At 34.5% G+C, this 14,239-nt stretch overlaps 1 protein-coding gene across 4 annotated transcripts in view; it reads right to left on the reverse strand.

The window, feature by feature from the left end:
• Positions 1-14,239, reverse strand: part of LOC101048024 (ATP-binding cassette sub-family C member 2-like) — a 91,484-nt gene that overhangs the window by 60,635 nt on the left and 16,610 nt on the right. For 3 of the 4 annotated variants that reach the window (XM_074389484.1, XM_003934319.3, XM_074389485.1), the window contains exons 5-7: positions 10,502-10,679; positions 2,748-3,002; positions 633-698 (exon numbers count right to left, since the gene is read on the reverse strand). In XM_074389484.1, the coding sequence (XP_074245585.1) occupies positions 633-698; positions 2,748-3,002; positions 10,502-10,679 (499 nt within the window). The remainder of the gene's footprint in view (positions 1-632; positions 699-2,747; positions 3,003-10,501; positions 10,680-14,239) is intronic. The other variant, XM_074389486.1, reaches the window with a different exon arrangement.

Here is a 14,239-nt window from a genome sequence, read left to right on the forward strand (position 1 = left end):
GGAATCTTTTTCTGGGGTTTATAAGAATTCCATGAGAAAACGCATATAGAGTAATAAGCACAGCATTTGATGGACAGAAAATATTTAATAAATTGTAGTAATTATCAGGATTATCAGAGAGAAGCTTTATGACACCATTGTCAGACCCCAAGGATACTGACTGCTCTCACGTTTAAACTATTCTAGCTTTCCTAGGGAAAAATAATTTGCAACATATTTTTTATAGAATAGCATTTATATGATCATTTGTATCCCACATAAAATAATCTAAATGATGTGTCGCCACTTCCCCTATATAAATCTGCCTTTACATTGATGAGTGTGTTATTAACCATTCTTGCCTGCTTCATTCCATCTTGTCCACATAATTCCTTAAAATAAGTAATATTTTGTGACTTTTAGGATATTTGTGTTCACTTGTGTGAGAAACAAAAAGAAAATGGCTGCATTTTATTTGGCTTTGCATTTAAATGTTATTTTAGTGATAAGAATTCCTTCATATCTGAAATCTAAAATTTTCTGCCCACAATTATATATCTATAATCACTCTGAGATATTGAGAACAGTACAAACTTCATTTGTATTGCTGTACTCAAAATAGTCAAGTCAAAGGCATAACCCTTTTATATTACCTTAATTCCATGCAGGATTTCTTTCAGCAGCTTTATCTGTTTATCTTTGATCTTTCTTTGGCTTTTCTATTTAATGGAAAAAAAATTTTAAATATATCACAAAGTTGATAATACTTTCACTGATATGGCCATAGCTATTTTAAAAATATGGTCTATTTTCTCTATGTTATTTAAGATTTAGTGGATAAAAGCATCTAACAATATTTATACATTATTCTATTGACAATGGTGGAAGATAATTATAAACAGGTAACAAACATAGCCAACAGGAGAATAAAACCAGTATAGAATAGTAGAAAATATAACATTTATTTAAACATAATTTGTTTAAAATTGAATAATAAAATAATGCTCAAGTCCTACTAAAACAGAACACATTTCTAAAAGCTCCATTAACTATTTATATACATACTTACAACAGAAGTGCCACAGGAATAAAAATAAGGCTCTCTATAAATTTTATTTTTTCTTTAAGAATTAGAATAATTAAAATTTATATTTTTAAATACTCTTCCTTTTTTAAATCAATGTTATGCAATTGTATTTTATTCAAATATTTAATAATTGTCATATTTTATACTTGTTTGGGTATCATTTCTTAACCGTTTTCTCCATTGCCATTGGCACTTTATGTTATATGCACAGGTATTTGTATATCTTATAAAAAATCAATTTACAAGCTAATATCCGTCATATTCTGTGCGTGTTTTAATACAATAATATTATGTGTGTGACTTAAAGGCATATTTTCTGTTTAGCATATTTGGACATGATATTGAAATCTCTTTGAAGGCTCTAGGAATCTAGATTAAGGTTCAAAAAATATATTTCCATTCCTAATAATGTGCTTTTAAATAGCAGTTTTAAAAATCCAGAATATATATATTTTAAAACTAGTTAAAAGTATTTATTATAACTATAAACAAACCTGTTATTCTAAACACTAGCATGCTAAGTACCTTTACTTCAAAATTATATGCTATTTTCTAGTTTTTATGTTTAAAGAGCAGTCATCTTTTATTTGAAAAAATAAGAAAAATATAAAATACTATACAATTTTTAGTCCCTTAAGGGTATTAAAGTAATAAATAAAAATCTATCCTCCTGTCTAATTCTACTTTACAGGTAACTATTCTTAAAAGACTGCTGCTTTATCTTTAGATCACTTCTATGCTTATGCAAATATATTTATAGCTATGCATCTTCATTTATTTATCTCTCCGTTGTACACATGTTTATAAATTCACATGTTAATAATGGATCTATGATATAGATACATATATGCTTGATATACATGCATATATTTAATCTACTTTTTGCTCTAAAATATGACTGACATATTCCCATGTCAATATATATTGTTAATCTTTGATCCATTTAAAATAATGTTTTCATAAGCAATACATCCGCCTCTGTTAATTTGACATGTGAAAGCATCTATCTCATTGCAGTGTGATTTCCTTCAGTGCCGTGGACTCCATGATTTCTCAATTTTCTTACAGGACAGCATACTGTACAGTCTAACTCATGGCAAAATGTGAAAACATATATTGATGGTAAGATGAATGACTGAATATAAAGGAAGAATATCAGCAATAATTTAGTGAAGCATTTCCTGTCTGCTCACTGCAGCAGCATACCCCTACCTCCAGGCTGCACGCACCCTGTTCCCTTTGCTTGGTATGTCTTTTTCTCAGACGTCCACATGATTTAGTCCTTCACCCTGTTGATATACCATTTCCTTCCTGATGAGTTTCCTGGTTCTAAATGTAATATGGCATCCTTGGTCTCTTCATCACCTTATCTTTGCTAAATCTTCTTCATATGCAAATGTTTTCTATTTGTTTATTTGTATAATGCCTGTCTCCACCACTACCCTCATGAGGGCTGGAATTTGTCCATTCTCCTCACCGCTATGCTTCCTGTGCCTGGAACACTGGCTGACTTAGGATACATGCTTAGTCAATACTGGTTGAATGAATAAGTCAATAATAAATTTGGATGACTTCCATTTATAACTCACTCTATATGACTAGCTAGATGGTGATTGTTAACTGCAGTCAGAAAACTCAGCTCCTGTTTGACACATGTAACACGAGGCCGTCATTTTCTTACCTTTAACTTTTTTATTTTAGTTGTAGCTAAAACATTTATTGGTATAACAAATACAAGGACTGCCACCACTGCTAACACTGCTGGACCCAGCTCTTGCCAAAGGAGAGAAATGGCCATCAGAATTTGAAAAGGAACAGACCAGAGGAGATTGAGGTTTGATGTCATGTCCATGAGTTGCTGAGCATCTGCCGACATCAAGTTAATAATTTCTCCAGTGGAAAACTTTTGTCGAGAAACATTTGATAAAAGTAGGGCCTATAAAAAAGAGAAGCAAAATATTTTAGAGTTATGTGATTATGGGGCATGTTTATAGTCAAACAGTGGTAACTTTTAATATCAATTTTAATATAATTAGAAAAATGTACAAGGTTATTTATATGTTGGGGTATTATAAAACCAAGAGATGTGATTTTTAGGTGAGGAAATATCATTACTGATTAAAGTATATAGTTTTAGAATAACCTGTTTATTGGTAGAGAGTTACATTTGGGTTTTTAAACTATAAGAATTTATGGAATACTATGCAGCCATAAAAAGGAATAAGGTCATGTTCTTGGCAGGGACATGGAAGGTGCTGGAAACCATTGTCCTTAGCAAACAAATGCAGGAACAGAAAACCAAACACCACGTTTTCACTTATAAGTGGGAACTGAACGATGAGAATACATGGACACATGTGGTGAATAACACACACTGAGACCTGTCAGATGGGTGGAGGTGGAGGGAAGGAGAGCATCAGGAAAAAAAGCTAATGAATACTAGGCTTAATACCTAGGTGATGGGTTGATCTGTGCAGCAAACCACGATGGCATATATTTACCTATGTAACAAACCTGCACATCCTGCACATGCACTCTAGAACTTAAAATAAAAGCTAAAGGAAAAAAACAAACAAACAAGAATCCCCAATAACTTGTTAATTACCAAAACAAAAAACTAAAAACAAAAACAAAAAAACTCTGTTCTAGATATAGTAAGGCTCTCCTTCATTTAGTGGTGTCCCCAAAATGTAAACCACCTAAATGTTATCAATACAAAGTACACAAATGAATCAATGAATATCTAATGATCACTAATGAATAGTTTTATGATTGAAATTATGGAAAATTAAAAAAGGACACAGTTTTAATTCTCAAGGTAATTATAGTCTGTCTGTAAAGCTACACACAAACACATACACACACATTGTTTTGGTGTAAGTGTAAAAACAGTTAATAAAGGCTGTGGGAACTTAGAGACAAAAGTATTGAAAAGGTGTCATGGAACAGATACAAATAGACCTTTTCTTCCAAGTCTCAATTCTTACTTTCCCCAAGTGCATGCTATTTAATATGTGTATTCTGAATCCAATATTCCCAAGCATAATTATTAGTCACTTCTTATAAAAGATGTAGATAGAAATTGATTTATGTAATTATCCTTCCATTTAAAATTTCCAGTGAAATACATAAACAACTGTAAAAGTAGTGGGAGATTTGTATTTGTACTGGAAACTGGACAAAGGTTCATTTATATAAAAAAATTTTATGGAATCTTCACTGCATTGATTTAAAGAGAGACAGGACTGAGAGTTGGAGACAGCAAGAGAAAATGAGATACAGGAGTCACTATCTATTCAATAAATAAGTAAAAAAAAAAAAAAAAAAAAAAAAAACAGTAGAAAAGACCATCTGGAATATAATAGATGGGCCCACAGTGGAACAGATAACCAGGTATCTGTCATTAGCCATTTATATGTTTTCTTTGGAGAAATGACTATTAAGAAGACAATGCTACAATATAAGACAACATGGATGGACCTTAAGATGTTATGCTAAGTGAAATAAGCTAGACACAGAAAAATAAATACTGCATGTGTTCACTTGTATGAGGTATCTAAAATGGTCAATTTCATAAAACCAAAGACTGAAATGGTGGTTCCAAGGGTGGGCCAGAAGGGGAAACTGGGAAGTTAGTACTCAACAGGTACAAAGTTTCAGTTAACCAAGATGAATAAACTCTATAGAGATCTGCTGTAATACATTGCACCTACAGTTAGCAATAAATGCATTTTAAGCTTAAAATGTGCTAAGATGATAGATTTCATGGTTTTTTACAATAATAAAAGAAAAAATTAATTGCTTTTAGGTTATTAGAGAAAATATTAAAAAATATTATATAACATTGTTTGTATGGCATTTCTAACACAGGGAGAACTTTTTTTTTCAATATTTTTTCTGCCAAATAAACTTTTACATTTCTTAAAGGAACTACATTTACAAGCCAGGATGAGCAATTTAGTTACCATTTATTGCTAAATTATACAATCTAAGCTACTTTTTTGTTATATGAAACAACTTGAAAGAATACTGTAACATATACAAATTAAAGTGGATGGTGTAACATTTCTAGAATTACCTGGTAGGAAATATTTCAGTCTGTTACAAGAGGAAATACGTGACTCAGATGAAAAGAAAAGACCTTATCTTTAAAACATAAAACAATGTTAAAAGTTTGGAAGCTTCTAAGTACTCTTTAATCAAAACGAAAATTAGCCAGGTCCTTTGTTATCTAATCACTTTTTCTAAGAAACTGTTATTTTAAAATTCTATCCAAATTTTAGATTTGTTTTTGACAGTATTTTCATATTGTGTAAATTTTAATACACACACTCTCACACAGACACATACAGCTGTGTGACTCATTTCTTTTCTAAACTTCATTCATTTCACTAATTGAATTATGCTCTAAGAAAATCTGCATGAACCGGATATAATTCCAAGGCCCACAATCTTGATGATCACTAGTTCAGTCCTCAATATTTCATTTTATGAGCTGATGATAAAATTTGTTTTGCAATTTCATATTCTCCTTCTTATGTATTTGTTACTTTCCAGACTCAATGCCATGCTGCTCGTTTATTTCTTTATTTCCTGAATTATTGACTAGCTTTAAGGGTCTTCTTCTTTTCAGTCTCATCTGTTTTCAATCATTTTGTCCTGATCATCCATTTTAAGGTTCAACTGGGCCCCAATTTCCTATAGAATCAAGGTACATTTTTAAAATGTAGCTTTCAAGTTGTTTTTAAGCAATCCCTTTGCCTTTACTATCTCTCCACACAATTCTGGACATGAAATATTGTCTTGAGCCAAATTAATCTGCTCAACATTTTCTGAGCAGGCCTTGTATGCATTTCTGTATTTTTTTTTCCCATGTTATTCCAGCACCAGAGCCTTTACCCCGTTAAATGCATTCTTCCATTATTCCATGACCCACATCATGCAATATTAATCATGAAACTTTTCCTGACCATCCCAGCTGCGAGTTATACATATCATTTAACATAGAACTGCAAGGGCTCCAAAAATTCCCATCTTAATGATCTTCAACCAGAAGTATGAAAAACGGTAAAGTTGAAGGTGGTATCACATAACATTGTTAAGAATGCATTCTTTAATTCCTTGTGTGCCAAAAAAATATGCCAGGATTCTCTTTCTGACTCTCAGGGTAGGATTTGAATTCTGTCTCTCCTTCTCCTGACTATATTTAAGTATCTCTACTTTAAGAATGTAACTAAATTGTTACCAGGTTTTGTTGGCATTTTGTAATTTCCATAATTAAAGTAAGATAACATCTTTAAACTACAAATGGAGACAGTGTAGACACCATACTGGCCAATATGGTAGCCACTAGCCAGATGTAGTCATTAAATTTAAATTTAAACTAATTAAAATTAAAAATTAACTTCCTTAGTTTTACTAGTTTACATTTCAAGGGCTCAGCAACCATATGTGATTAGTGCCTACCATACTGCACAGTGCAAATATAGAACATTTTTTAAAAGTCACAAAACTCTATTGGACATCACTTAATGGAGGAATGTCCCCAGACTGCCCACAGTAAACCCAGGTCTAATTGACGGTTCTTTCTTTAAAAAGCTCTTAGTTTTTAATTTCATAGATTTCGAGGGTACAACTGCAGTTTTGTTACATGGCTATATTGGGTCATGGTGACATCTGGGCTTTCAATGTAGCCATCACTCAAATAGTGCACATTGTCCCAATTAAGTAATTTCTCTTCCCCTACCCCCACCTACCCTCCCAGCCATCCAAGTCTCCAATATCTATCATTTCACTCTGTATATCCATGTGTACACATTATTTAGTGTCCACCTATTTGGTATTTGACTTTTTTTTCTGAGTTATTTCACTTAAGAAAATAGCCTCTAGTTCTATCCATGCTCCAACAAATGTGATATGATTTCATTCCTTTTTTATGACTGAGTAGTATTCCATCATATATGTGTGTGTGTGTGTGTGTGTGTGTGTGTGTGTGTGTGTGTGTGTATGCATGTGTGTGTGTGTATGTGATATGAACACTTTCTTTATCTGATCATCTGTTGGTGGACACTTAAGTTGATTTCATAGCCTCGCTGGCTGTTGTGAATAGTGCTGTGATCAACATACAAGTGAACATATTTTTTTTTGATATAATGATTTCTTTGGAGTCATGTTTTGTTTTTTAGTCTCCAATAATTTTTATAGAGTTTGCACCTGTGAACTAAGCAGTTACAGAATCTGAGTTTAGAGATCCACAGAATCTTAAAGTCATCAAGTGGAAGGAAGCCCATGTTCTTTATTGAAAACCTAAAAATGATATTTCCTGAACTTAATACCAAATTTACACTAGTAATTGTGTATGGATAAGGTACAAAGCAAATCCTGACACCTTCACTCCTGATATAGTTTGGATCTGTGTCCCCACCCAAATCTCATCTTGAATTGTAATCCCTATGTGGCAAGGGAAGGAACTGGTGGGAGGTGACTGGATCATGGGGGCAGTTTCCCCCATGCTGTTCTCATGGTAGTGAGTGAGTTCTCATAAGATATGATGGTTTAAAAGTGGCACTTTCCCCTTTGCTCTCCCTCTTTCTCTTGCTGCCATGTAAGATCTGCCTTACTTCCTTCACCTTCTGCCATGATTCTAAGTCTCCTGAGGCCTCCCCAGCCATGCAAAACTGTGAGTCTATTCAACCTCTTTTCTTTATAAATTACCCGGTATCAAGTAGTATCTATATAGCAGTGTGAAAATAGACTAATACAACCCCTCATCAAGAAAAGGACCTGAGACCAGCTTTACCCTATTCTAGTCACAAGTCCCTGATGAAGTATGGCCAATTTCAGACAAATATAAGCCATCTGGAATTCTAAAACTTGTAAAGAAGAAGGAAAATTTAACCACCCTTGTTCACTTCATGGAGAAAGATTGTGTCTCCTGTTACATTGTAATATTCACTGCAGGGTCCACAGAGTAGGCTTGATAGCAATACTCCTTTGATCTTCCAGTGTCCCTTGATCTTAAGCAATCTCTAAGGAACTATACAAGGTCTGTCCCCTGTAGTCACCATTCCTACTTTGCAACAAACTCAACAATGACATTTGTTTCCCTTTTTGTTTCTAATAGCTTGCTCTAATTCCTACTTCAGTCCATTCTGCTTTTACATTTAAGGTGTTGGGACTCAGAACACGATACTCCAAAATACAGCACTTAGGCATGCTGAGTGCTTGGAACTGAAGAACATTGGGAGAGTCTCAGAAGCAAAGTCTCTCTGACCCTCTCCAGCCCTTTTGTGTCCCACTCCTCTTTCTTTCCTTTCTCCAAAAGTGAGTCACAGGAACTGGAACCCCTCTCCCCACAACAAGACATTTAACTTAGAAATACTCTCTCTTGAAGACCATCATTCCAAAAGGATCCTGTACAATATCAAAGGAATACTATACAGAGAGGCCAGGAAGAATCTGAAAGGCCATGCTTTTCCCTCTCAGTCCATTACTATTAGATCATACCCTTGTCTGGTCACATTTCTATACTCCTGTATATTTTTTATAGAACCTAAGCATAAAAATAGACAGTTTGTCCTTGATTGTTGGGTTTTTACTTCTGAAGATGTAAAATTTAATTAAATTAACTTGTTTTATTTTTCTCTTTTTAACCTGCCTCATGCTATAGGAGTGTCCACTGCAACTCTTACAAATGGTGAAAAGAGGTATTACACCTATCTGTCCCTACAAAGACTGCTTTTATTTACAGCAGTTTTAGGTTCACAGCAAAACTGACAGAAAGGTACAGAGAAATCCCATATACTCCTACCCTCCATGTGCATAGCTGCCCCCATTATCAACATCATCAACAGAATAGCACATTTGTTACAGCTGATGAACCTACATTGACACGTCATTATCATCTGAAGTCTGTAGTTTGCATTAGGATTCAGTCAGTGTTGTACATTCTATGGGTTTGGACAAATGTATAATGACATATATACACCATTATAGTATCATACAGAGTGGTTTATTGCTCTAGAAGTTATCTGTGCTCCACCTTTTATGCTTCTAAATTCACTCTTTCATGGCAGTTTAGTCTTTTATACTTGTAAATCCACTTACGTCTCATGTTTAAACTCCAATGCTCTAATCATGGAATAAAATCCTGTTCCATATGGACCATATATCAAAACAAGTGTAAGCATTCAATCCAGTTCCTAGATTCTGCTATATCTTTTTGCCATATTGGAGGCAGCACATACTGCCTCTGGAATTACGACTGGAACAGCCCCTCTAATCCTGTATGCGGACTGAGTTCTACAGAGCTGAACTCTGCTGCAAGTTCAGTTACCATTTACTGCTCAATTTGTCCTTGGTTTTCTGAGATCCATAAAATCACTTCATGCCCCATTGTGGCCCGATAGAGCAAAATGGTCTGTAATGCTTCATGTCCAGCTCAGCCCAAATTAGAATATTGCCTTCCCCTTATGCAAAGTCAGTAGCTCTCTCAAAGATCTTTTCTGGACTGTATGGAAACTTCCTTGGCTATATACAACCCCTGTAGTTTTCCTGTTCATCTGGTCTCTTATAAAATCTGCATTTACTTCTACACGTTTGTTATTTATGCTAACACTTCCCTCAATTTATTTGGAAAGCAGGGGCTTATTTTCATTAATTCATTCATTTATTCAGTCATTCAAATTTAATAAAGTATAAAAGTAATTGTCTTACATGATAAGGATATACCAGGTAAATAAATTTCAATTCCAAATCCTGAAAAGCCCACAATTTATATCAGAGTGCAAAGTAGGAACGAAGTACACCTGTTGGTTGGATAACTAGTTGATAACTAGGGGAAGCAGAAAGCTCTTTAACTGTTTATAATTATGTTATAAATAAAAGACCCTGGACGGTAAAGAGATAGTGCTTAAAATGATATTTTCAAAAATGGACTAATTAAACCTGCCCGAAATAAAGATCAGCCAAGTTTGAGAGGCAAGACTTAGAGTGAGAGAGAAGCAGAGAATGACTCCATAAAAAAGAATGACTTTGTTGCATAAAAATGAAGTTCACAGAGGAGAAGGAAAAGATAATATGACTATTGAATAATTCTGCGAAAAGGAGAACTTTTTATCATGAAAATGTTCAATTCCACTCACTTTCTGAGGAGCAGTTAGGTGACGTAAGATTAAACAATGATGATCAGTTAATTTCATGGATTAGGGCTGACTGGGAGTTGTAAAGACCTTATCTATGTAGAGAGAGTGTACACTAAAGAGAAATTAATGCAACCAATATTAATGAGTCAAAGTTCTTTTAAAGCAAAACAAATGTATATGCAAAGGATTTCCTAAGGATGTTTTGGTACGTTCGCCTACTTTTCTGGTTCCCTTATTTTAAAGCACATAGGGAGTAGTCCACCTACAAATAGGGATTCCTTGGAATTTTTACCTTTTTGTAGATCAGTCCATTTACAGCTGTTTTAACTTTTGCTGAGGTGAGCATGTTAAAACGTTGATACTGCTGAAGAATCAGAGTTTGCGAAAAGACTACAACAAAAAGTGCCATTGCATAACCATAGCCATTCCAGCCAAAATCTGAGCTTTGTTCACAGAAAATGATCATTTGCCTGAATGTCGTAAAAATTGAGAAAGGGGTAGAAATATTAAACATCTGAAGTAGTTAAATGCTTATGAGAGTTTAGTATTGTCAAAATGTTAGACATACACACACACACGCACACACACACACACAAACACACTCCTACATGTTCTTTTACTCTACTGGGTTAATTTGCTATTTGTCCCTTTTTTTAAAAAAAGTAAAATCAACAACCCCTTCCACTGGCTTGTGAGTAAGAGGTTATTTTCTGGTTTCACACAGCAAGCTCATCAAATAATTAACTTTTCTGGTCTAACTTCATCAGAAAGGTTGAGACGTAGATACATTTAAAACTTCATGTTTTCCTCAAAATTATATGTTTTATCGAATATAGAGAAACATAGCAACCAGGATCTTTTAGGATGACACACAGGTGTTTTCTTGAAAGGCTTGGTTTATATCTCACGTTTTTTGTCACTTTTATCTATAACCAATTTATTTTTTCTTTACTTTTCCTTATTTCCTCCTAAGTTTGTGACAGCACGATCATGATGATTAGGGTTAATGCTGGGGTGCAGAAAAACAGTGGGGATGGTTTTAGTTATAATATCTTGGTAGTCCCTCAACTATAAACAGTGACTAAAACTTTGAGTGCCTGATGTTCATTGGTAATAATATTGTAAACATGATTTCACCCTTTTTAAACTGCTTCAGTGTATTGAAAATAATATTAAATTTAAAAGATTACATAAGCCATGCAATATGGTGAAAACAATTTGGACATATACTCTGACATACTACAAGTTAACATGTCATTTATTTTGCAGGCCTACAGTTTGGGTTTTATTTAGTAGTCCCTTCTATTTCATATGTAGACGGTATAGTATTAGACGTTTGATAAATGGACCTTTTTCACTGTAAACTCTGGAGATGCAAAAATGTTCTATATCATTGTAAAGAGATATTTTGAGTGAATCCATAGGTTAGTAGAACTAGAATGAAACCATACACAATTAGGTTTGACTATATCTACACTTTCCTTAAAAAATTATATTTATAAACTAATTCTTTATAAAGTTTATTTTTTTTTTCTTGAGACAGGGTTTTACTCCTGTTGCCCAGGCTGAAGTGTGGTGGCAGGCTCTCAGCTCACTACAACCTCTGTCTCCCAGGCTCAAGAAATCTTCCTGTGTCAGCCTCCCGAGTAACTGGGACTATGGATATACACCACCACACCCAGCTAATTTTTGTATTTTTAGTAGAGACGAGGTTTTGTCATGTTGCCTAGGCTGGTCTCGAACTCCTGACTTCAAGTGATCCGCCCATCTTGGCCTCACAAAGTGTTGAGATTACAGGCGTGAGCCACCACACCCAGCCAAAAGTTTAAATTTTTAAGTGATAAATAAAGCATAGATTTCTAGGCTTTGATCTATTTATTGATCTATTTATCTATCAATTTGGACAGCTACTGTGTGAAAACTTTGTAGTAACTTGTCCAAATTGCTTTATCAATGAAGTACTTAAAAATATTAACTTTATCAAAATTAGAGTTTAGAATAAAAATATATGTGTCTCTAATAGTAAAACCTCTAGATATCGAAAATTATTTGGAGCATTGTATATTCTCAACAATACTATTAAATCCCACACCCCACATATACATAATAACAGCAGAAAGTTCTGTATTTCTTAATTGATGTCACTCATTGGGACACCTGCTTTTTATGAAAGCAACTTGATAAATGCCTTCTTGTTCTATGAATTACATTTCCTGAAAGAGTAGCACTATTCTTACTGGGCATGTATCTACCAATTCTACTTTTTCCTTTTTCATAAAAACAAAATAACTAAATGACTAACATCAGGCACTTCAGAGGCTCAAAATAATTGAGAAATATTAAAAATAACCTATGCTCAAGGCAAGATAAAGACCATAAAACAATAATTATGATATTAGATATGAATACATGTTTTTCGTTTGATATTAAAATAAAATCCATAAAGGGAGGAAGAGAGCCAACACAACAATCAACAAGAAATGTATCTAGCAAACAATAAAAGTGTAATTTTACTAGTAAATTAATGAAAATATTCCCTTTATATGCTTTATTTTACAAATACAAGTATTAAAAAAAATGACAATGTGCTCTCATCCTTAGACAGTCCTTTCCAGCAACTTTTCCACATAAAAAGAATAAACATATTTTGAGACTACACATGTATGTATGTATATATGTAGTCTCAAAAATAGCTCATAACATTAGTTCTTCCATGGCCAAATTATGATCACCCAAGCTTTGCAATTCTTTCTGATCACTCAGTTGTTATTCATTGTGAAAATGTTAAGGTTTTTCATCTACTGCAGAATAAATGTCTTGGAAGATCCTGGAAAATTGTAACTTTGGGTAAGTCCCGTTTATTCAAATTTTTTTTCAGGGAATTTATTTGAGTTCTATGTGCCAGACTTTGTGCTAAGAGCTAAGGACACAATGACTGAATAATACAGGATCCTTTGCGTCTTTCATCACCTAGGCAGGGAGAAGGGTGTGTCACCTGACTCACTGCAATGCAATATTAAAATTCTTGTTTTGCAGGTCTGGTCAAACCAGTATGATGCAAAAGTGTCTCACAAAATAAAGGAGACTGTTCTCTATACCACAGACATTCTTTGGTAATTCAGATAAAACCTTTTAGGAAACATACACACACTGAACTGTGACGTATTGCTGTTTTAGGAAAGACCAGAGCCATGGTGAGATTCTCTCACAAGTTTCTTGAGCAGTAGTCATTGGCAAAGGGGAGTCAGAATATCCTGAAAATCCCTTGCTACTCCTCTCATTGGGAAATTGAAATTTTTTTTCTTTAATTCCCTTCCTTTTAAATTTGGGCTGACTTGGGGGATCTTTTGGCCAAAACAATGTGGCAAAACTTCTGAGATTTCCCAGCCTACATCATAGAAAGACTTGTCTGGGCCTCTTGTAATACTCATTCTGAGGAAACCCAGCTGCCATGTAAGAAATTTAGCTACTCTAAGACCTCTGTTCTCAGGCTAACCATTCAGAGAGACTGTAGAAATAGAAGGAGAGAGATGGGAGGGAAGAGGGAGAGACAGACAGAGATAGAGACACAGAGACAGCGAGAAGCAGAAGAGAGGACAGGAGAGAGAGAGATGTGATTGTTTCCAGCCATCGTAGCCCAGGCCTCAGAAGTGACAGGCAAGGAGCCCTTTTGAGCATCCCAGCACCAGCACACAGGGAGACGATCCAGGATAACTCAGCCTACAGTTAGAACCACAGCACCAGCCATATGTCTCCATCTGGGCTGCGGCAGCTCTCTCCAGATGTTCTAGGCACTCAGCCAGGGTCGCAATCATGGTGGAGCACAGGAAAGCAATCACTGCTAAAGGTTTGACACCAAATTCATGAACATAATAAAATTGTTGATTAACACCACCAAATTGTGATGTGATTATTTTGCAGCCTTGAATAACCAGAATAGGGCAGAAGAGGAAGATCCTGGTCAATGCTTCTGATAGATTTCTCTGGTCACACATAAGATAGTGATATGGTGACTCCTGGAATATGCTGA

The sequence above is a fragment of the Saimiri boliviensis genome, chromosome 18 (genome assembly GCF_048565385.1).
Source record: "Saimiri boliviensis isolate mSaiBol1 chromosome 18, mSaiBol1.pri, whole genome shotgun sequence".
Taxonomy (NCBI): domain Eukaryota; kingdom Metazoa; phylum Chordata; class Mammalia; order Primates; family Cebidae; genus Saimiri; species Saimiri boliviensis.